The sequence below is a fragment of the Pelodiscus sinensis genome, chromosome 2 (assembly GCF_052426305.1).
Source record: "Pelodiscus sinensis isolate ZL-2025 chromosome 2, ASM5242630v1, whole genome shotgun sequence".
Classification (NCBI taxonomy): domain Eukaryota; kingdom Metazoa; phylum Chordata; order Testudines; family Trionychidae; genus Pelodiscus; species Pelodiscus sinensis.
The window spans coordinates 200,791,328-200,815,709 of NC_143053.1; the positions used below are offsets into that span (position 1 = coordinate 200,791,328).

At 43.9% G+C, this 24,382-nt stretch overlaps 1 protein-coding gene across 5 annotated transcripts in view; it reads left to right on the forward strand.

Moving 5' to 3' along the window:
- The window catches only part of OSBPL3 (oxysterol binding protein like 3), a 127,781-nt gene that overhangs the window by 74,819 nt on the left and 28,580 nt on the right, over positions 1 to 24,382 (forward strand). For 4 of the 5 annotated variants that reach the window (XM_006138372.5, XM_014581221.4, XM_006138373.5 and 1 more), the window contains exons 4-12: positions 1,756 to 1,809; positions 2,001 to 2,114; positions 3,502 to 3,669; positions 5,491 to 5,617; positions 11,376 to 11,479; positions 11,595 to 11,687; positions 12,302 to 12,455; positions 15,044 to 15,174; positions 20,205 to 20,309. In XM_006138372.5, coding sequence (XP_006138434.3) covers positions 1,756 to 1,809; positions 2,001 to 2,114; positions 3,502 to 3,669; positions 5,491 to 5,617; positions 11,376 to 11,479; positions 11,595 to 11,687; positions 12,302 to 12,455; positions 15,044 to 15,174; positions 20,205 to 20,309 — 1,050 coding nt within the window. The remainder of the gene's footprint in view (positions 1 to 1,755; positions 1,810 to 2,000; positions 2,115 to 3,501; positions 3,670 to 5,490; positions 5,618 to 11,375; positions 11,480 to 11,594; positions 11,688 to 12,301; positions 12,456 to 15,043; positions 15,175 to 20,204; positions 20,310 to 24,382) is intronic. The other variant, XM_014581222.4, reaches the window with a different exon arrangement.

Below are 24,382 nucleotides of genomic sequence, written 5' to 3' on the forward strand. Positions count from 1 at the left end.
TTCACTCAGGAAGAGTAGTGGGATGAGGCAGAGAAGCAACCTTGACACACGTCAGCTTCCCCCCATTGCAAAAATGGTTCCTCAGAGCCTCCCTGATATTGATGGCCACCTTGTAGGTTCCTCTGACAGCACAAGTGTCTGGCTGTTCAAACTGTGTGTCCAGGCACCATGTCTCGTTGTTCCACCCAGGGGTAAACACTTCACTCTTACACTCACACAAAGTATAAGAGCAACAGCATGTGGTCACCACCTTGGGGATATGATCTTCCAAAAGGTCCAGCCTGCCATACACACGTCCCATCTTGCTTTCAATCTGCCAAAGGCACATTCAAGAATCATGTGGCATTGGCTTAGTCGTATTGTTGTCCAGGTACCCCATGTAAGTAGTCTTGAGCTAGGTCTACAAGGGGTAAGCCTCATCACCTAGGGTCATGATGGGCATTTCCACATCCCCCGTTGTAATTTTTTGGTTGGGAAAGAAAGTCCCAGCATGCAGCTTTCTGTACAGGCCAGTGTTCCTGAAGATGTGTGTATCATATGCACCTTTCCAGGCTCCCCTGCATTTGTCTGTGAAATGTCTACGGTGATCCTGAAGACCATGGGGAAGTAACCCTTCCAATTGATGTACTCCATGGAAAGGTGGGGTGACGTAATAATGGGAATATAAGGGCCATCAATTGCCCCTCCACAGTTTGGAAAGCCCATGTTAGCAAAGCCAGTCACTACACCATCCACATTTACCAGGGTCTCGCAATCCTATGCAGCAAAATGCAATTTATTGCCCAGTATGCTTGCAGAAATGCTACCCTAGTGGTAGGCTTCCCCACTCCAGATTGATTTGCAACCGAATGGTAGAAATCGGGGGTCACTAACCTCCATAAAGCAATTGCTACATACCTCTCTACTGAGAGCTCTCATTCAGGTGTCCTTGCACCGCAATTCAGAGGCCAGCTCAGCACACTGCTCCAGGGAGGTTGCTTTACGCATCTGAAAGTTCTGTAGACACTGATCTTCATCCTACACCGGCATGACAATGTGATCCCATTAATCAGTGCTGGTTTCCCTAGCCCAAAAGCAAGACTCTACTGTGTACAGCTGCTCTGTGACCGCCCAGTGCATTGCCACTTCACTCCTGTCCCTGTTGCTCAGTCATCTGCATCTCTGTCCTCTGCTATTAAGTACATTAGTTGCTTGGTCGCAATGCGTGATGTCCTAAGCACATTGAACGCAATGTGGGAGAGAAGTCTAGGATCCATGATTCCTCCTAGCAGATGCTGGAGTTTGCAGCAATAATTGACTTTTGCACCACTTGAATGAAAGCTGGAAGTCCCAGGAGCCTTGGGAAGCAAAGAGGTGGCTGCTGGGATGTTTTTCACATTCCCAAAATGCCTAGCACTACATTGCACATCCCCACAGTTCTTAGTGACTGTAGGTGATGCCAAGCAACATGGGATAATTACCCACATTGCTATGCTGTTTCTCTCAACCAGGGAGCTAACAATGTGGCCGTGATATGTGGACAGTGGGTGGCAGAAAAATAGGTTTGGTGAGTTTTCAGCATGTGGACAGCACTTTGATCACCAATTCTTTCCAGTGTCGATGTAGCCTGATGGTTGGTTAGTTGCCTTTTAAACTTAACTCACTTGGTGTATTGTCTTAGTTGAAAAGGTTAACAGCAGAAGATGCCCTTTTAATGGAATATAGAGTACCATTTCCTGCCCTCTTATGAAGGTATCTTTGCATTTCTGATTACAGAGATACTTCTACTTGAACAGAGGAATTTTGAAGTATGGCAAGTGTCAAGCTGATGTAAGTTATTTGTCTCTCTCCTTTTTCCCCCATCATGCCCCACTGCTCCCTCACAATATTTTGATATTTTATATGAATACCAGGACTTGGGTGGTGTTGTGAAAAGGAAAGATTCTGAATATCTGAACTACAAGCTGAATTAATGTTGATCCTGCCAATCAATGCTAATTTTCTATGTAAAATCTTTGCAGGTCGAGAGAGAGAAGCTTCATGGCTGCATTGATGTTGGACTTTCAGTGATGTCTGTAAAAAAATCAACAAAATGTATAGATTTGGATACAGAAGAATACATATACCATCTCAAGGTAATTCTTCAAGGCAGTCTTATTCTGAATCTTACCAATGAAATTGCAAAAATATTGAAACATTGTGACCTACCTACTGATCTGTGCAGATTGTAGTGTTGGCCTTCAAATAAAGGGTTGGTGGAAATATTGGTTAACTTGGAGAATACATTTATTTAAATTATGTAGCAATTGTCAAATGTGGCTGAACTTTAATAGTTTGAGAAGTAAGTTATCTTTATTTTTCCTGTAATTCAGTTTCTGGAATTTGTAACTTCTGTAAAATCTTTCCCTAACTTTGAATTCTGTCAAACACGAGATCTTGTAGTCGGCAGCAATTTTTTATACTTAAATGTAATTACTCATTTTTGTGAGACTAATGTGGAGAAAAAAACGGATCAGAGTAGGCAGATGCTGCTGTTATGCCCTCTTGCAAAGTATGCAAGTATTCTCTGATACTACATCTCTATTACGTGAGAGAAATGATCTAATCTATTAATCGGACATAATTAAGAAGTATTTTGTGGACTATAGAGTCTGCAGTGTTCAACTTGTAAGTTGATCTAATGCTCTAAATTGGGTGGGCAACAAAACGGGCTTAGCTCCTGGTGGGCTGACGCTGCTTCATTTACCTGCATCTCCACAAGTACTGGTGATTGCAGCTCCCATTGGTCATGGATGGGACATCACTTCCTGTAGCTCCTGTTGGCTGGTAACAATGATCCATGGCCAATGGGAACTTCAATCCCTTCTATCAGAGATGCAGGTAAACACGGCTCTAAATTCACTTAAAATATATAGTTAGGTGTCTTAAATCTTAGTTAAATATAGGTTTGACTTTTACATTTTAAAGACTTTTTTTAAACCTTAAAAGCAAAGACGTTTGCAAATAAAACTGAGATTATATATTTCTATGTACTCTGGTATATGTGAAGATTTAAAGCTGTCATGCTTCTGTGGGTCTAAATTAAGTCTGTCCTTCAGGAGACAGGCTTACAAGACTTGTATTTAAGTTCACAATATTAAGCCCTATTTAGTATGGTATGCTTTTTTTAAGCTTAAATCTTATTGCAGTTAATGGGACTTAAGCAAATGTCAGTTTTCCCCTGAACAGGGATGGACTTAAACATTTGTTTGTGCTTTCCTGAATGGAGTCTTAGAATCTTTAGCTAACCTAACATAGCTTTTTCTCTTGAGCTGCTCCATGTTTGGTTTGGTTTGTTTTTCCTGTTGTATCCAAGTTGGGGAAGAATGCTATTTAATAGGAAGACTTTATTGATGGTCTGTCAAGAATGCAGAACCTCATGTGGCTACCTTGTAAGAAAAAGGAGAAAATAAGATCTAGTTTTGTCGAGTAATTTAAGATGAACTATGACTCCCTGACATACAACTTAACTATTTTCTGTAGGTGAAATCTCAGGAACTGTTTGATGAATGGGTTGCAAAACTGCGTCACCACAGAATGTATCGTCAAAATGAAATTGCCATGTTTCCACACGATGTTAATAATTTCTTCCCGGCATCCTCTACCACAGACACTGTATCCAGTGTGTTTGATTCTGTTTCAAGTAGAAAGGTAATGATGAGCTCTCATTGAGGATTAATTAACTTTATTTTTTTTCTGTCATTCTGTGTGTGGGTTTTTGTTTTGTTTGTTTTTGTTTGTTTGTTTTTAAAAAGCTATAATTCAGTTTTTGGTTGGGTAAAAGTTTGGTGTCAGATATAAACTGTAAAATGGTCTAATGTGTAACTTTGCTTGTCCAATTTTCTTTAGAATACTGTAAAGCTTTATCTTGACTTTTTTTAATGTCCTTTTTTAAGTGTTTAACTTTTTCATGTTGATTAAACACTAGTGTGTCTAATATTGGAAAACTTGTGTTAATGGTTTCATAATAAATATCTTTGGCACACATGAGTTTTGCTGTCAGAATGGGAAATACAATTGTAGATTTTTACTTTAAATTTAAACTTTGTCCACTCATACTACAGTGGTAAAAATGTGAGAGTTTAACTTTTAAAACTTAGATGCTTATAAAGGTATCTATAAGAACCACAAAACATTAGTAATTAGGCTTCGCCTTCTATTCTGGCATTGACAACTTCTGATGGGAGAAAAGAGCACCACTGCAGGGCCAAGAGAAGTGCAGGTCACCTCCTCTTAGGCCTAGCAATCAGATATGAGAGCCATCAAACTTCTGGCCTGACTTATGCTTTTGGCCTTTAGGATATTGAGCCTAAACCTAACAAGGCCTCTTGAAGCACCTGAGTATCAATTACCAAAACTGTATTGGGAGGTAGAATAGTGATAGATATCATTCTGCTGATACCATTATTGAACCTAACCAAGTGAGTTATAAGATCAAGAACACATATTCCTGCGCATCCAGAAATATAATCTATGCTATCATGTGCCGAAAGTGTCCGTCTGCTCTGTACATTGGACAAACATCTCAGACACTTCGCCAAAGGATTAATGCCCACAAAACAGATATCAGACAAGATCACAAAGAAAAAACAGTTTCTTGCCATTTTAACCAGAAAGGACACTCTCTCAATGACTTAACCACCTGCATTCTGCTACAAAGACCTTTTACATCTGCACTTGAAAGGGAATCCTCTGAACTGTCATTCATGTTAAAATTCGACACTCTCCAAAAAGGAATGAACCAACACTCAAGCTATCTTACCCATTATCAAGATAGCTTCCCCAATTATCACCTCTAATACCATTAACTCACAAACATCCCACTCTCCCCACCTCTAATATCATCAATTCACAGACACTTACCTTCCTTCCTTCTACCCCCCCCCCCCGCCCCGCATCCCCCTTCTGTTCTGAAATGTGATTTGTCCTTTTCATGTGTGTTCATTTTTTAAAATTGTTAAATTGTATCCTTTGGTATATATGGTTGTGACTATTTTCTTCCACTACTTGATCTGAGGAAGTGGGTCTGGCCCACGAAAGCTCATCATCTAATAAACCATCTTGTTAGTCTTTAAAGTGCTACATTGTCCTGCATTTTGTATTGGGAGGGTATGGGGAAAACATTAAACACAGATGATCAGTTTGCTACACTGACCTAATACTTCAAAGTGTTGAAACTTTTTTAAATCTACTTTTCAGCAAACCGAGTTCTTGTTGATTTTCTTCTGTATTTGTCTTTCTGTTGCTGGTAGTTGCTAGTCAGCTCATTCCCTTCATGAACATTTTCACTGAAAATTTGATTGTGTGGTACTAGATGTTTTTCTTTGTTGGCTTATACACTTGTGACAACTTTGCATGTAATCTTCACCAGCTTCTGAACATAGTCTTCTGCATCTGGGTGCCATAATTCATCTTTACCACAATAATAGATTATCTTGTATTAACTATTCATTTCTGTTTCTTTTGGAACAGACAGGCAGCCTGACAAAACAGAATTCATTGCGAATTGGGAATAGCTTACAGTTTTCCTGTCCAAGTAGTGAGTCCAGGATTCCACCTTGGCTACAGTCTTCAGAGGATATGGAAAAATGCTCAAAAGGTAACATCTGAAGAAACTTGAAACAATTAAATTATTGCAGGTTTCCTGAATATTACTGGAATTGACTGACTGTAAGGCAGGGGTGGGCAACAATTTTTTTTTTGGGGGGGGGGGGGGCACTCCAAGAATTTGGAAAGTGGTCGAGGGCCACACTCTTCCATGATATTAATGGAGGAGGTGCAGGGATCTGGGATGGAGGTTGGGTGCAGAAGGGAGCTTGGAGTAAGGGAGAGAGTTTGAGTGAAGGAGGCAGTTGTGACCTGGGGCACTGGGCTGGAGTTCAGGGGGTTGGATTGGAATGTAGGGCACAGAATTGGGACACAGGATGTGGTGAAGGGATTTGGGTTGTGAGCTAGGGCAAGAGGAGACTGTGACCTAGGGCAGGGGACTGAGGTGCCAGATCTGGGAAGGAATATAGGTGCAGGGGGAGGGGGGGGGGCGGAGGATTTGGTTATGTGGAGTGGGGGAGGCGGTGGGTTGAGGAAGGGCTGGGTCTGGCCAGGAGACTTACCAGCCAGCAGCCCATTCCTGAATCAGTTTCTCTGCCAGCCATTGTTCCCAGTAAGCTGCATGGCATCACAGGTGATTAATCAGCGCTGCCCAGTTAGTCAGATCCCTGCACAGAGCCCTGAACCTCTGACTGGGTGGGGCTGATTAATCACCTGTGACGCTGTGCTGCCATGCAGCTTAGTGGGACTACTTCTGCCTGCCCTGCCCCATGCAAAGACTGCAGCCCCTTGTGCTTTGTGGCTGCCTGTTGTCGAAATGGGTGGCTCCCATTGGCCAGTTTCTGGCCAGAAACCAGACAATGGCATTATGCTGGGAACAGGAGCAACTCCTAAAGCTCCCCCCCTCCTCCAGACTCAGTTTTTAAAGAGAAACTGCCCCACAGACGTGTTTCTGAGCAGCGTGTGGGTGGGGCAGCGCAAGCAGGAAGCCTGGTATAAGGGCTGTTCTGCTAGTGTTTACCACTGAAAATGATGGTACTGTAGTAACTTTTTTTAAAGTGAATTATGTCCACTTTTTATAGTGATAGTAATTTCCATGTACTTCCAGTTTTGGATAACCAACATGAAACTTTATAAAGGGAATTTTTTTTCCAGGAAAATTTTGGGCATCAGTCTTCTGACAAACAGGCTTTGAAGTGCCTCAAAGTAAGCACCTACACTTTGAAGCACCCAAAATAACTAGAACAAAAAACAGGTCTATGTAGCACTTTAAAGACTAACAAGATTGTTTATTAGGTGATGAGCTTTCATGGGCCAGGCCCACTTCCTCAGACGTGGTCTGGCCCACGAAAGCTCATCACCAGATAAACCATCTTGTTAGTCTTTAAACTGCTACATAGTCCTGTTCTTTGTTCCAGCTACACCAGACTAACACTGCTACATTTCTACCAAAATAACTAGTAATTTTTGAAAGTTTGGCCCTTTGTGGACATCACAAGTGCTAGTCATATTTACAGACCAAGAGCTTGAGGTTCTGTAGAAGTTATTTCCCTGTAGAATAGGATATAGCATAAACAAACAGCAGTGTAAACTCCCCCTATCAATATGCCTCTACCTTGACCCAAAGAAACTCCATTCTAGGGAAAATAGTATGGTCTCCGAGCCAGAGGCGTAGTGAGGGGGGGCAGGGAGGGGCAATTGGCCCCGGACGCCACTCAAGGGGGGCGCTGGGCCGGGGTGGGAGTAGAGCGCGCACCGCGCAGGCCCACCTGACACTTAGATCAGTGAGCTGGCAACTGGGCCACGTGCTGCTGCCCGGAACACACTGGGAGCAGAGGCAGACGGCAGGAGCAGCCTCTTTTAAAAGTAAGATTAACTTGCCTGATTGGTTCTGCCGGTGCCTGGGTCTGAGGGAGGGAGATTTGGTTGGGGGAGGCACTGGGGGTGCCTGGCTCTGGCATCAGCTAGTAGAAAGCCTGCCAGTCTCCAGCGGCAGCCCCTGGTCTGGCAGGCCAGGGCCAGGGGGCACGGAGCAGGGAGTGGGGGGCCAGAGGCATGTAAAGGCAGGCAATGGCAGGAGAAGAGCACAAGTAGAGGGTGGGTTTTAGGAGGAAGAGGTAGCTCAGGAGCATTTTGCGGGGGTGGAACAGTGTGTGGGTGGGGCCTTGGGGCAAGAACAGCAGGGTGGGGGATCATTGGTCTGGATACTTGTACCCCCCAACTCCACTTTTTGGGCACTTCTGTGATTCTGGGCTAGAAGAACCGGGCCTGCCCCGGAGCAGTGCCCAGGCAAGGCAAGGGACAGCCCATGTTAAGGACCCAGAGTAAAGTGATGGCTTGGCTGGCAGGGAAGTGAGAAGAGCTTTGTCATTTGTGAACTCCACCCGCAAGTGCTGGGAACTGGGGCGTGGGGAGCCTCATTCCCCATACGCTCAATTTGCCAGTAACCCGGCACCCAGTTCCCTGCCCACTGACTCTTAGCCATTCACCCACCTGTCACTGGACCACCTCATGTGACTTCATACCGACACAAAGTGCTGTCAAGCAATTGATGGCACCATCTGCCCGCTGGAACAGTACCACGCCCACATGACCAAGGCTTTTCCTCGCCAGCCTTCGCTCCACCCATTGGCAGCACTCAGAAGGCTTTCCCAAGTAGGCCAGCATTATTCCCATTTTACAGCTGGGGAAACTGAGGCACAGTGGGGCCTGTGACATGCCTGAGGTCACCTACCAGGCTGGACTAGAAGCTCAGTTTCCAGTGCTTTAGGAGCTGTCTACACGGGTAGCAAAGATGTGACCGCAGCCCAGCCCAGAATAACCTGGCGCTCTGCAATCTGACTAAGGTGGGGAACAACCGCGGGGTGGTGGGGCTTCAGCAATCATGCCCTGACTAGCTCATACTGCGATCAAGCCTCCCCTGCTCAAAGGAGACAGTTCTAGGAACTGCCCGCCAGCCCACGGTGCAGCCCAACTAATGGCAGCGAGGGGCAGAGACTGATATCTGGCAGCCATCTCCTGCCCCCACTTCTCCCATCTGCTCAGCCCCTCCCCCAGGCTTGCTGAGCCCTGTAGGGCAAGCTTTGGACTTAAAATCATAGAACCATAGAACTGGAAGAGAACTTAGAAGGCTATCAAGTCCAGCCCCCTGCCCAAGGCAGGACCAATCCCAACTAAATCAACCCAGCCAGGGCTTTGTCAAGCCAAGACTTAAACACCTCTAGGCATGGAGATTCCACTACTTCTCTAGGTACCCATTCCAGTGCTTCACCACTCTCCTAATGAAATAGTTTTTCCTAATATCCAACCTGGACCTTTCCCACTGCAACTTGAGACCATTGCTCCTTGTTCTGCCATCCGTCATTACTGTGAACAGCCTTTCTCCAGCCTCTTTGGAACCTCCCTTCAGGAGGTTCACTCCCCTCATGCCACAACACCTGCCTAGAGGCACCACAGGGTCCAGCCCCTAGGACCCCACAGTGTGGGAGAGAACAGGGCCTGGCCTGACCTGACCCCCAGTTCAAGGGATCCACTTGAGGGAGGGGCCTGGCACCAAAATCTCACTGGTGCACAGGAGGATACAGGGCCTCTATAGGTTTGGGTTTGTGGGGAACAACACACGGCTGGTGGGTGGGAGCCAAAACAAAAAAGTAGTCTGTGTAATGGTCTTCTGTTGAGATGCATTTTAGTAGTTAAATTCTTGGACTGTCATTGCTTGTAAAAAGTGCCATCACGTGGGTGGAAATCAGGTAAATGTTGCATTTTATTGAATATCAGCAGAACTGACTTAAATGGGGCCTGTGTGGTGTGTAGTCTTGCCTTAATCTTTGTATTCATGCCTGTCAGTGTGAGAGAAGCTATTTGTATATATTTGCATGTAGATGCAACCACACTTAAGTTGAGGCCCTCAGCATGTGCTGTGAGTATCAGTGTGTCCCCCCGGGGCTTCCAAAGTTGTTGCCCTTGCTCATCCCTGACGGGTATCTGTCTAACCTGCTCTTAAATATCTCCAGTGATGGAGGTTCCGCAATCTCCCTAGGCAATTTATTCCAGTGATTAACCTCCCTGACAGACAGGAAGTTTTTCCTGATGTTCAATCTAAACCTCCCTTGCTTCAATTTAAGCCCATTGCTTCTCGTCCTATCCTCAGAGGCCAAGGAGAACCATTTTTCTTCCTCCTCCTCATTACACACTTTTAGATACTTGAAAGCTGCTCTCAGTCCCTTTTCAGTCTTCTCTTTTTTCCAAGCTAAACAAGTCCAGTTCCTTCAGCCTTGCCTCATAGCTAATGTTCTCTAGACCTTTCATCATTTGTGTTGCTCTTCTCTGGACTTTCTCCAGTTTCTCCACATCTTTCCTGAAATGTGGCACCCAGGACTGGACACAATAGTCCAGCGGGGGCCTAATGTGGATGACTCATTCCTTGCGTAGGGGACGTGAGACTGGATGGGTTAATTTCCAATCCTTTTGTTTATTCTTTTCCTAAGCCAGGAAGGCACAGTGGTTCTAATGGGGGCTCTGCAGGCAGGCAGCGTGCACTGCCCCGTGCCCGAAACCCCTTGTGCAAGTGTTAAACTGTCCAGCTCACCCCAGAGGTGACTGCATATCAGCATTCCTGAAGCAACACAGCACCAGCAATGGACAGGGGAATGGCTCCCGGGCATGGTTTGCTCATGACTGCTTCAGTCCCTTTCCTTCCCCTCCCCTGCTTTGCAATGGGGCTGTAGACTCTGAATGAGCAGCGTGGAGGCAGGCAGAGGTGTCTCCCTGCAGCAGATGTAGACACGTCTCTGTATTAACTTCTCTCACTGAAGTTTTTAGCTTTGTAGTGAGTCCTTTTACATGGAAACTTTGCATTACATCTTGGTAGAATAGTCCCTAAAACAAGCGAGAGACCCTGTTTCTGTAGGGTGAATGAGGTGGGAATGGATAAGGCAGAAGGTGAGCACCTCTAGGCAGTTGCAAGGGTTGGAGAGGGGATGGAAGCCAGATCCAAGACCAATGAGCCCTGGGAAGTGGGCCCATTGAAAGGAGATTGGACCTGTGGACACCTTGGGGATCAGCAGAAAGGGCCTGCTTTGGGAAGACTCCTCTTTGGAGGTGAATGTGACAGCATTGAGACATCCCACAGAAGCAGGTGCCACAGACATTAACTGCAGATTCATGGGGTGGCTCACAGATCTTGCACATGCATAAGATGATAGACCTGCAGAAGTGGGGGAGCAGTGGCGTAGCGTGGGGGCCAGAGGGGGGACCAGAGGGGTAAGTTGCCCCTGGGCACCATTGCTAGAGAGGTGCCAATTTAATCCCATTCTGCTCCCCCTGTCATCCCTCAGCTCGCCTGCTCCTACTCCGCCTGCCGCCGGCAGCTGGAGCCTCCTCCCCACCTCTCTGCTCCTAGCCCGACCCTCCTCCATCTCCACCGGCGGGTTAGTGCATGCGGGAGCCTGGCCCCAAACTGGAGGTGGTGGGGGAAGATGCGGTACAAGTTCCTCTCCTCCCAGGGTCAGGCTCAGCTGTGTGCCAGATTCGGGGCTCTGCCACATGGGGGCGGGGGGTGCACAAATTTTTCCTTTGCCCCGGGCACAAACACCCACATTGCACCTCTGCTCCAAGCCTGACATGACACTGCTCTCTCCACAAAGGGGTTGACCGTGCCAGACTGTGGTAACAATCTTTGTGCTGTTGGCACCAATCTGCTACTAGGCTGGAAAAAATAAGAAATGAAGCAAAATTTGACTTCAGCTGTATGTAAAAAAATTGCCTTCTGTGTCCACACTTCGTGAAAATGTTTTCTCTTTTCAAAACAGATCTCTCGTGTTGTCACACATATTTAATGGAAATGAGCCAGCTGTTACAGAGCATGGAAGTTCTCCATAGGACATGTTCAGCACCTGCTATAAATGCTATGCAGGTCAGCTGTGAAAATTATTATTTCATGGAGGTGGGGGGCTGTAAGATGTTGATTCTTCTTATCAGTAATGTTTTATGGCACCCACCATTGTTGTTGTTCCCTCTGTTGTTAAAAGGGTGGAACTTTTGAAAGTCCAAAAAAAGAAAAAAGAACACACAGGAGGTGGCGTTCTAGAGTTATTGGTAAAGATGCCAAAGGAACCTTGCAGGTAACTGGAACAGTCTTTTTCCTCTCTCAGCCCAGCTTTCTCAAAATGTTAAATTGCTTATTGATCCTTTCTTGCTCTGGCATTTCTAAGGAAATCCGAATCCCTCTAAATCAAGCTATATGTAAGATTAGACTTCAGTGTCCTGGTACTTACATGACTCATTGAGCAAAATCCTGGCTTCTTTGATACCCATAGCAAAATTCACCTTGATTTTGAAGTGTCCAAGATAGATTTCACACACAGTCTCAACCTAGCCTCCATTTCTGGTTCAGAAAAATTGCAAATCTAACAGCATTTATTTAACTGTTTATAAAATGCTTCCACAAATCATGTTATTGGATAGTTACAAGTTTAAATGATGATGCAACACTCTTCAGACTAAAACCAATGTTTCTGCTAAATTTTTGCCAAATCTCCAAGTTTGAAACCTTTGAGCATGGGGTCTCCTTTTTTGGGGGGGGGGGGGAAGGGAGGTCATATGTATTATCCAAGTAAAAACATTATTGATCAACAGCTGTTCCTCCCATGCTGTTGTCTGATTGTACAATGTCTGCAATGCAAATGTAAAACTTTTACTTGTTATATTTTACCAATTGTAAATGTTCTCCTTCTAGGTACCTACAGTATTTTCTGCCCCCATGAGACTGCATGCTTCCAATCCAAATTTATCTACAATAGATTTTGGGGAAGAAAAAAATTACTCTGATGGCTCTGAAACATCAGAATTTTCTAAAATGCAAGAAGATTTGTGTCAAATCGCACAGAAAGGTAAGTGAGATTTTGCGTGTTTCAGCTAAAATAAGAGTGGGATATCTGAGGCTGGCTTGTGTAAAAATTAAGGTCTGGATAACTTCACATCCCATCCCCCTGCTTCCAAAGGTGTAGCGGGCGCTGAAATGCTGTGGACTCAGGTCATTAAAATAGTAGCATAGCATTCAAATTATTTTCTTTTCTTCAAAACTTCAGATTTAGAACCAGAATACACTCTGAGCCCTGTCCAAGTCCAGAAACCTTGTGCTGTTACAAAACTTGTATACACATCCAATCCGTGGATATCTGCAGGGTTCTACACCTATATAAATTCACACTCGTTTTAGGTATACCTTTAAAAAAAATTTTGTTTAAAGGGAAATTGAACTGCTTTCCAAGGTGTCTCTTCAAGGACAGATCCTCATCAAACCTTGTGACCTCAGGATAAGCCAATTTAAATGGAATTTGTTGCAATTGTCACTCCCTGTTGAATGATGGTAGCCTACATTTCCCCTCTTCTCCCCCCCTTCCCCCGCCCAATTGTGATTATACATACAGTAGATTCTCTTATCCTGGAAACAAGCAGTTGTCCTAAAATCAGTTCCTATAAAGACGTGTGTGTGTGTGTGTGTGTGTGTGTGTGTGTGTGTACGCACGCGCACTCTTTTGCTATCGTGCTCACACAGTATGCACTCAGGATGGTCCACAGTATCTCAGAGCTAACATTTGTTTGTGATGCAAGGGTTGCTATGGGAGTAGCCTATTTTTAGTGAATACAGAAAAATAAAATCTCATGGTAAGCAGCCAGAGGGCTAGCTCAAGCTGCCACTGAGCAGCCTTCTCTGCAAACACTCTTCCATAGCTATACTCTGATAACATGAAAGAGCCTGTCTACAGTCATGCTCTAGCACAGTGTTTCTTAAACTTTTTAAGACAGAGGAACACCAAACAGTAATAATTTTTTTTTTATGGGAAACACCAAGGATTTTTTGTTGAGCAAAACAAAAAAAAGGTCAGGGGAGTTTTTTTGCTCAATAAGTCACCTGCCCCTTTCAGGGTGGCCATTTTGAATTCTGTTCTCTTCGGCACACCTCCAACTGCCTCGCGGCACACACAGTTTAAGAAACACTGCTCCAGCAGTATCTTTTTATTTGGGATCTGGGGCAGTGAGGAGAGTCCTTGTAAATATCATGCAGGTTTTTATGAGCAGGAAATAACTTTTTTTTAAAGGGTTCCACTATTACATCTCACAAGTCATTTTTCCTTGGCTAGGTGGTGGTATCATAAAAATTTATTTGTTTTTCCCCTGTGATGGTGGTAGTGGTAGTGGTTTAGATACTGTACTGACATAAGAACTCACCACTGAGCTTTACAAAATTAAATGGTGCCAAAATAAGATACTTTTTTGTAAAAATAAAGTAGCACTAAAGTTGTTTCAGGGATCATCTTCTTTGAGATGTTTCTCCCACAATTTAGCACACAGAACATTTGTCATAATAAATAAGGCCCTACTTAATCTGCAACTTCCACTGCATTGTGAATCTCACAGTACAGGCAGTCCCCGGGTTACGTACAAGATAGGGACTGTAGGTTTGTTCTTAAGTTGAATTTGTATGCAAGTCGGAACTGGCGTCCAGATTCAGCCGCTGCTGAAACTGACCAGCGGCTGACTACAGGAAGCCCGAGGCAGAGTTGCTCTGCCCTGGGCTTCCTGGAATCAGCCGCTGATCAGTTTCAACAGCGGCTGAATCTGGACGCCTGGGACAGAGCAGCTGGGGCGCTGCCGGGTAGGTCCCCGCAGTGCCGCACCTAGGTGCTGCGGGGACCAACCTGGCAGCGCCTCAGCTGCTCTACCCCAGGCGTCGACAGCGAGAAAAGCCTGGTCTGCTGGGGGGGGGGGGAGCGCACTAGCTGCACCCCCTCCCCCCCTTCCCAGCAGACTAGGGAAACGCGGGTGGCGGGACCACTGAGATGCATTGCGGTCCCGCCCGCATCCTCTGCGGCTTTGCTCTTTGTCTCCCTAGTCTGCTGGGGGCCCCCCCAAAAGACCAGGGAGATGAGGAGCAAAGACGTGGAGGACGCGTAACTCGGGGACTGCCTGTATTGGGCTTCTACCACAGTTTTGTCAGCCAGGTGGCTGAGGGCAGGAACCCTGTCTAGCCCAGACATCTGATAGCCAGGGCCCCTCTTGTCAGTCCAGGCATTGTCTATAATGTCTTTTCAGCAAAAGGTGTGGCTATCCAAAAAAGGGGAGGGGGGCCATAGCATAACTTGGAGGTTTATTTTGTTCCAACAAATATTTCTTAAATAGATCTCCTCCACTTTCTACAAATTGCCACAATTAATAAAGATCCATTATTACTTTATTTTTTTCCTTTGTTTTGTCCAAACCTCAGCAGCAATGATTTTACTATCATCCATGATTTAAGTAGTAATCGTGTCTCCTAGTAAAAATCCAGGTTTTAACCTGGCCTGTCTTTAGTGCTCTGTCCCAACAAGTCTTGTTTCTGTCACTGTATATTAAGCTACATTGATATGTTGTTTCCAATCTTGCTGTACAACTGGGACTTTTCCTAACTGTCTGCTTTTTTTTTTAATTTGTTTAGCTTACTTCACCTTAAAGTCGGCTTTTAGTACAATCTCAGTTGAGAGAGAGAAACTTAAGCAGCTGCTGGAACATGATGCAGCCTCATCTCCATCTGCACAAATAGCTGGATTGAAGAATGCCTTATCATCCGTAAGTAATGTAACGTTGAGCTCTGAGATTCAGAAGGATTCGTTATAACAATTCATAAGATCTCTTTATACTTCTGTCTTTTGGGTTATATTTGTATCTTATTAATACTAAAGCAAAGTAAACTATGCATTTGGTGTTTCATATAATCCACTTATTCCATACTTTGGAGGTGTGCCAGGGCTCCATGAATCAACAGGACATTACTGTGGTGAATTAATCTATCAGTTGTGTATTTTATTAAGTACTGTATTGGAAACGTTTTGTTGAGTCAGAGGTGGTGTTTGACTGAGATCCAGAGTTACTTTTTCTGTAATTTGGTGTTTCATATTATACTAATAATGCATATGGCTGTTGGGAACTGCATGACCTGATTGATGATAGATTTGAAATTATGCATAATCATAGCTGTGAAATTATGAATCCGAATAGCTTTATAAACAAAACAGAGAGCAGACACTCTTATTTTAAAATTTCTATTTTAATTTATCACAAAGGGGTGAGGAGATTTGTATTCTAGCAATCAGGCATTCCACAATGTGCTTTGGCCTAAAATCATTTTAGGTGGCTGAAAGCCTTTGGGCTGCCCTTTTTTAAATGAACTGAAATGCATCTAAAAGCAGTAGTTCTGCTTTCACAAGTATTGTTTATATTTTTTGCATTGATCAAATTTCTTAACTGGATTCTGGTGAAGACCGCTATAAATCAAAAAAAGACTTCTATGAAACACAATTCCTGGACTGGCACTAGTCTAGTCTCAAGTCCATTTGAGATTGATTTGGAGGTTTCCATTCCCAAGATTATTGATCAAATTCCTCAGATTCACTGTGGTTTATCTTCAGAGAAGGGATTGTAGTCCATTGCCACCATTTTGTAGATCTTGCATTTTTCTGGCTGGAGACAATGGTGAACTGATAGAAGTAGGTGCACAGCTACAGTTAGCATAGGTGATAACTACCATTTGCTTGCCAAAATCTCTGTTTATGGAAAGAGTTTTAGCTCCTAGCATTTCCACCAGTCCAACTTCGAGCTGCTTCCTCTTGGCACAGAAAACAGGAGGTAACTGAAGCTTCTTGCTTATCAGCTATGTCCATCTGACCATACCTTTCTGTTTGGCTTTTGTAAGGCCTGCTTCACAGCTGTACAACTGCCATTTTCTAAAGCTATTTTCTTACTACTTTTAAATCTGTAAGGGAAAATGCTTAGTGTAGTCTCTGTGCACAGTGTAACCAGTCAGTTGTGTGTAACCTTTTCCCAAAAGGCTAAATATTGATATTCACATGTTTGTTTCCTCTTGAATTCCCCATGAATCACGCTGCCAACACTAATTTCATGCTGTTACATGATAGAGCTGAAAAAGAGAACATACCAAAGAGTGTGTTCTGTCTGAAGCGCCACACTCCTCAGCTCAGACACCACTGAGAGACCTTCTTAGCCTGGAAAGCCACAGAAAGCAGTGGTGCCACTTGCAGTAATGTGATCATCCCATGCTGCAGGGAATATTCAGGAAGAAGCCAAGAGCTTTCTTTGCAGGCATCTCCAAGGCTGGACATACAGCAAGAGTGCAACATTTATGATCTAAGTACCAAATTCTTCCTAACTAAGACCTGCTTTCTTTTAAAGAGAACTCCAGCCTGCAGTCCTTACCAAGTTGCTTAAAGTCATTTCTGTACAGCCTGGCCCTGAGCTAAGTGCTCAGAGTAGTAGGCTCTGAAGGTGATCGGACAGATGTAAAGAGGAAATATCACTACTCTCCAGGCTCTGGGGGAGAGGGAGGCTAAAAGGCAAACTCACTTCTACCTTAAACCATATAAAATGCATTCGGCTCACAAATAAAAGGTGCTCTTTTCTGCTGAGAAGGCTGTAATCCTGTCCTTCGCAAACAGACCAAGAAGAGCAAATAAAGAAAAAAAATCCCTCTTCTCTGTTGAATACTAGAAGAACATTTTGCCTCAAACCCTGAGAATCAGGAATGAGGAATTCTAGAAAGTGTCAGTTCTTTTTCTTCCCCTCTCTATTGCTTATGTGACATGGTGCAGACTAGAGAGAGCCAGTGCTGTATGTTCAGCCAGTTGGAAGGGGAAATATTAACTGAAATTCAAACTTGATGCTTCTTGATGGTGTATGTATTGTTCTCCTTGCTCTGTCGTGTCCCCTCCCTCCCACCATTATCAATCTGGGAAGGAATTTCTTGGGGGATAGAAAGAGAGGTGAGTAAACAAGGGAGGCTTCTGAAATCCAGCAACAAATTAAAAAAATCTGGGCCAGATCCTGGTAGAAGGCTCCGTGATGATGGCTTCCACAGCTTGGGCCATGGTGCTTCCTTGACAAGGTGATTTTTTTTTTCTTGCTAGTAAATACAAACAATAACTGAAGAGATGCTTTTTAAGGACTTGGAGGCCTTCATCAAGGACTGACATCTGCTTGCTTTGCAAGAGTGATGGTTGTACTGGTGCAATCATCTCAAGAATACCTATTGTCAAACCAGAGGATTTTTTTTTGTCCAGTGCCAATGTCCACATTTCTCATAAGGCACTAAATATATTCTGTGTGTTTCACTCCCAGGCCTGTGGTCTGAAAAATACTGGCTAGGAGGCTACTATGACTGAGACCCTGAACATCAGAGATTCACTCAAAAAGAAAATCATTATTCCTGTAAGTTTGCTGCTGGAAGGCTGTTGGGTGGATAGTCATTTCCATAATGAGGCTGTCAGGAATACATCTGCACCTGTTCCTAGAGGAGATACCAAATAGAGCCAGCTATCGCCAGGAAACACTGGAGACAGTGTTGGCAGGGAATATAGAAACATGCAAATGACCCTTGTCAAATTATTCTAAAAGCCAGAGGAAATATTTCAAATCCAGTTATAGAAAGCAGCCACTTGGCTGTAGTCCTAGCAGAGATTCCCCCTGGAGATATTTGGTATCCAATAATGAAGGTCCTGGAACAAGAACACTGGAGGCTGACCCTCTCTTTTCCCTTTCCTCCTCCTGACAATAAAATGTTGCACAGCAACCAGAGGTTATGACAGAAGCTGAACACAGAGCTGATGGGATTTCTTTTCTTTGTGATCCAGCTAGACAGCTTCAACAATAAACTCATGAGATTTGTAGCAAGGATATGTGCAAGACCCAGCGTGTCCAACCAGTTCTGAAGTAGTAGCTGCTATAGTGGCTATTGCTATAGCGAACTAGCCACATTATTCTGAAATAATGAATAATTGTTCAAGCCAGCTAGCCGCACTCAACCAGCCATGTGGCTAGTGCAGGGGTCGGTAATCTATGGCTCACGAGCCAAATATGACTCACTAAGGAGCAATATATGGCTGTTTTGAAGCTCAAGTTCAGTGTCCCCCTTGTTCCCTCTACAGCAGGGAGCCCGTGCTAGCGCTATGGCCTCGCATGCCCCTACAAGATTAGAGCACCAATGCTGGCTTTCTGTGGGGGGAAGGAGGGTAAAGCCAGCACAACCTGTTCCTGCCCCCTCCCTCCTGGCCAGACATCTTACTTCCAGCCTGCTCTTGTACCTCACCTCCTTTCCAGACCTTGTACCTTTATTCCCTTCTGCACCACACTTCTGCTCCAGATCCTGCACCCCTATCCCACTCGCTGGCAGCCCTGTCCTGCACTTAACCCCTCATCTTTGGCCCCATTCCAGAGCCTAGGGGCCCCCACACATTCCACTAACTCGAACTCCAGAAGAGAAAATATGGCCTGAGGGCTTGAACCTCCCTTCCCCCACCCTTCCTTCCAGCATGGGGCTGAAAGACCAGGGGGGTGTGGTGTTTTTTTTGGAGACATCCTGACTAGAACAAGTGAACTCACCTCCCCTTCCTCTTTACTTCAGTATTTTAAAATTACCAAATCATGTTTGAATGCACAACTAGAAAACCCATTTTATACAGCATCATTATTGCTATTTTCTTTTCAGATCTCTCTGGATAGTCATCACCTTTATAACGATATATCTTATTTCTGAAGAGGTGTTTGCTTCTGAAATAGAGTATAGAAAGGGACATTCCGTTATTACTATTATTGAGAAATGCGTTTCTTTGTTTTTTAAACATGTTAATATACATACTATGCATAAAAAAATATACATAATTTTCAAATGTTTGGTAATTGAATGTAACAGTCACAATATATTTCTCTGTTTGGGGAAGACAGAGCTACTCATCTACGCTTCATAACCCTGTTTGATCTTGCGCAAAGTATATGGTATTTAAGATATGAAAAGTGCCTTTCCTCATTTTCTCTTCTGTTCCCCAGTTTTCCAGCCACACTGCCAATTGAACTGTTCCTCTATCGCTAGTGTTCTTTCTTGGAGAAAATGTGGTTGGCCTCTCTTGCATAAGAGCTGTACTCTGCTTGCTCCATCCTTGCCTAAGTGGCATAGTTTTTATAACCCACAGGTTCAGCTGCAGCAGAAGAAAAATTGGGGGCATGTTTATAGGAGTAAAGCCAATAATATGGCTGCTCTAGGGATGACCTTTAGGAAGTGCCAGTAGTCAGGATTCATTGCCAATGATGCAGTGGCTGAAAGGAAAAACCATGTTTCTAGGTGCACAACTTTATTTTTCTGGGGAAAACAGTTTGTGTTAACAGTGCATGATTAAAGCCGGTGGTTGTAAAAGGGGATGAAGGAAGAGACCTCGAAAGGAAAAATAACCCATACAATAACATCTAAACTTAAAAAAAAATTACAGAATCTAGTGGCCTTAAGATTTCCCATCTCTCCATTCTGTTTGTTTGAAGTCTCCCTTTCCTCCTTGATGCCACTTCATCACTTAGTCCCTTCTCCCCATCCCTCTTCTTTCCCCTCCCGTGCAACTACTCATGTTTGAGACAGAGAAGGAGCAATGTCTGAAGCATTTGTGATATACTAAATGCAGGATCAGTAACAGGTCGTGTATCTAGTGACTGTGTTCCGGCTTCATTTAAAATGTTCTTCTGTCCTTTTTGCACAATGAAGCCACCATCTACATTAGCTGAGAACTTTATAGCCCCAATATTTTTTTGTTAAATGTTTCCAGGCCATAGCACAAAACACAGATCTTAAAGACCGGTTACGCAGAATACATGCAGAGTCTATGCTTGATTCAGCAGCTAATGTGAAATCAAGTCCTGATTTGGTGAAGGTGGGTATGGCTCTTCTGCTTCAGTGGTGTCTGTTACTGCAAACTTTCCCATTTATATTGTGTCTAGCTGTATACTGTCCTGTCCCTGTGTTCCCTGCACAGTGAGTTGTATACGCAAAAGTTGCTCCTCTTCTCTCATGCTTGTGGCTCACGTGATGTTGCATTGTGCAGTGTTAACTTGGAAGATATGCTGTAAAATAGTTTTTCCTAAACACTTCCATTGCTTTATTTGCTGTCAGGTCATTTGTTCTCCTGCTTTTACTTCCCCTTGGCCTTAGACATGAGCAAAGTCACCACATCATTCTGGGCATTATTTTCTCTCATCTTCCCTAGTTGCTACAGTTACCTGTATAGCAGCTTTAACAAAGAACCCCAATAATTGAAGGGGAAGAGTTACCTTACTGTAAAAATACATTAAGTATTGTACTTCGGGTGTCTCTTGTTCTACTGAATTTGGTTTGACTCCTTGTTAATACAGAGCATCAGCTGCCAGGGTGTTTTAAGAGGGGGTTATATTTTAGATAAGTGTTAAGTGTACAAAAAATGGGTCGTCATTCAAAAAATGAAGACAGGCAATGAAAAAATGAGGGGAGCATATAAGAGCCACTTTAGTTTTCCTTGTATGTAGTTGGGATGTCCTCTACATGTCTCAGCTGTTACTTACAAATGATGGGGTTGGGGAGAGAATAAAAAATGAATCTCATAGTAGATCGATGGTAAAATTGCTGAGGAAGGAAGCCAATCCTGTATTTGACAGATTGCCTAATTGTTAGACATTTCTATTGTGACTGTGTATAGAAACCATTTCATTAGAAATTGTATGTTTTATGTCATCTGTAATGTATTAGTTAACATACTCTAAAAAGAGAGACATTTAATTTTATCATTCCTTTGATTCAGCTGTCTTGGTGTAACTATTCAAGCTAGACTTTAGAATCCTAGAACCATAGAACTGGAAGAGACCTCAGAAGGTCATCAAGTCCAGCCCCCTGCTCTAGGCAGGACCAATCCCAACTAAATCAACCCAGCCAGGGCTTTGTCAAGCCAAGACTTAAAAATCTCTAGGGATGGAGACTCCACTACTTCCCTAGGTAACCCATTCCAGTGCTTCACCACCCTCCTAGTGAAATAGTTTTTCCTAATATCCAACCTGGACCTCTCCTACCACAACTTGAGACCATTGCTCCTTGTTCTACCATCTGTCACTTTTGCCATCTTGGCTGTGGGCATCATCAACGGCTGCTTTCCTGCCCTCTTTATGCAGCCCTGACAAGGAAAGTGAGCTGCATGTAAGGAGCTCTGATATTGCTCCTCACTCCTCCCTTTCCAGCCCCAAGGTTCGTGGAGTGGGAGAAGCAGCAGTCTAATGGGCAATGTCAGCTTCTTTGTTCATCCAGGTCAGTTTCTCCACATGGGTGCAAAAGGAGTATGAAGAAGTTAGGGGCTCAGGTGGGAGGTGAAGGGGATGTAGGTATGGGAGCAGAGGAGGGGAGAGCAGAGGTTGGGATGAAAGGGACAATGTCCAGTGATTAGGGATGTAAGAGGGAGGTGCAGGGATTAGCAATATAGAAAGGTTAGGAGGTAAGGGCTATGGGTACACTGACCATAAGTCCCAGATTTTCCAGGACAGACCCAATTTTAAATCTTCTGTCCCGTTGTCCCTATAAAGGACCAAAATGTCGCAGAAATTCCCCCATTGCACCTCTGTCTTTTAAATGTAGTAAGAGCCAGATGGCAGAGAGTCTGGAGCTGGTGGGTGGGGCCTAAGGTGTCAGAGCATGGCTAAGGTTTGATTGATTGGTAGGGCCTTTATATCATGTGTCCCCATTTTTGGTTTGGAAAATATGGTCACTGTAGCTATGGGGAATGCCATGACCCCAAGGGGCCATGGGCACCAAAAGGCAAGTCCACCCAGACCAGCTCTTAGTCTTGAAAAGATTTTCTTATTAATACATAAAAGACCTTTCCATGACAGTGGGACAGTGCTGAAACAATGTATATACCAGGCAGTACATGCCTAAATAAATAAGAAAAAAGCCTTAATGTTTCATTCACAAACTGTCTGTAACTTGGCTCAGGATTTATCTTCATTATTTTAAGGACCAAGGCACTTACCTTGGGTCTGTTTCATTCTAGTTTAATGTGTTCTGGATGACTGCTCTATAGCAGAGGACTTGGTGAGAGAAAGGGCCACTGTATTAAAGTATGTCTTCAAGTGCATTCAAGGAAACAGTTACTCTATAGGGTGAGGCTTACCAGTTAACCATTCCCATTCCTAGATAGAAACAGCAGTTATCCCAGTCTTCCTGCAAGACTTTCATTATTATATAACTTCCCTGTACTGACAGAGGATTATGAAGCTGTAAATTTTGTGAAATGGTACCTCTTTGCTATATTATCACAATTTCAGAAGACAAATCTATGCCGTTGCTGATGTTTGTGCATTGATCTTACACAGCACAGCAGAATCTGAGTGGCATAAGCTCCTGTGGGAACACCTCAATGAAGCAATCCTCCAAATTCATCAGAGCATCGTTGTTGTTGTATGACACTAGAGCACTTCACTTAGTTAATGGATTGTTTTACCAATAGAAATACTAAAACATGCTATTAAATGTAAGAGATGGATTATTAGAACAAAATAGGAAAGCTGCAGAATGAAAACTTCATGCTGTCAATCGCCTGAAAACTATTGCAAGTATGTCCGCAGACAATACTGGGCTAGCCAGTGCTTGTTAGCCTCAAAAGAAACACACATTTCTGGGGAGTTAAGGGAAATATGTGAGAAATCTGGGCAAGCAGGACCGATAGCTACAAACAGATTTAACAACATCCGAGGAGGAGTGGAACCACCTCAAAAGAACATGGGTGGTGGCAGTGGAAGAGGTTTGTGGACAATGACAATGTAGTGTGGGAGGAGAGGAGAAGGGAGATGTAGTGGTGATGGACCCGTGAAGAGCAGATGGCAATCTGAAATGGAGTGCAAGAGGGGCATAAAGAAAAAATCCACTGAGTGCAAATGAAAGTGAATGCAGAGAAACCGTAAGCTGCCAATCAGGCAGTGAAGGCCAAAGACAATGTCCCTAGAAAGCCTGTAAGATGAGTTTGTAAACAACCCACAGTTGGCTGGCAAAGATTTCTATAACACTGCAAAAATGATTCTGTGGAAAGAAGGCGGGTACTGCCACACCATTTGTAAGTTATGCCTGGGGAGACTCCTAGTAGCACCTGAAGAAGGAATGAAGAGGTGGAAACGATATCTAAGTTCTGAAATGAGGCAAACCCTTTTGGATGGAGTTGCCCACATGTGATGTCTGAGACAGGCAGACATGGAGGAAGAGATGAAAAATGCAGCCCAGAAAATGAATGGTAAGACAGTGGAACCTGATGAGGTGACACTGGAGCTGGTGATAGTCTTGGGTGAAAGAGGCATAGAACAGATGAGCAGAGTGGCTAAAACAGTCTGGCAAGACAAGAGATTCTCCCAAGATTGGGGCAAGTCTATTTTGGTCCCAACACATAAAAGGAAAGCATCTGTGAATGTGGAAACTATTGGGGTTTAAAATTACTGTTGCATGAGATGAAGGTGCTGGGTCATATTTTAGTTGCTAGTGTTAAAGGAGTGTTGGGAACCATCCTCAAAAAAAGAAAAGTTCTATCACAGGGAAGGATGAGGAACCACAGATGCCATATTTTTCCTTCTGCAAGTGATAGAGAAGGGGCTGAAGTACCAACAGGATAGCTTCTGATCTTCTATAGACCTAGAAAAAAGCACCTGATAAAATGGACAGAAGGATGCTCACACCAGTGCTGAGGGACTATGGAGTTTCATACATGATGTAGCTCACCCAACATAAGGATTCAAACATGGTTTCTGGAACAAGTGCAAGTTGGACTGCAATGGGGGGGAGGGGAGTCAACCTTCAGTCCACTCCTGTTTACTATATTGAGGGACTACGTCAGCAAGAGTTTTCCAATGGGAAAAGATGAGAAGCTATTTCATGCAAGTGATGTATCAATACAGTCAACCTTAAAATAAGAGTTTTGGGACAATACTAAATCATTGGTATGAC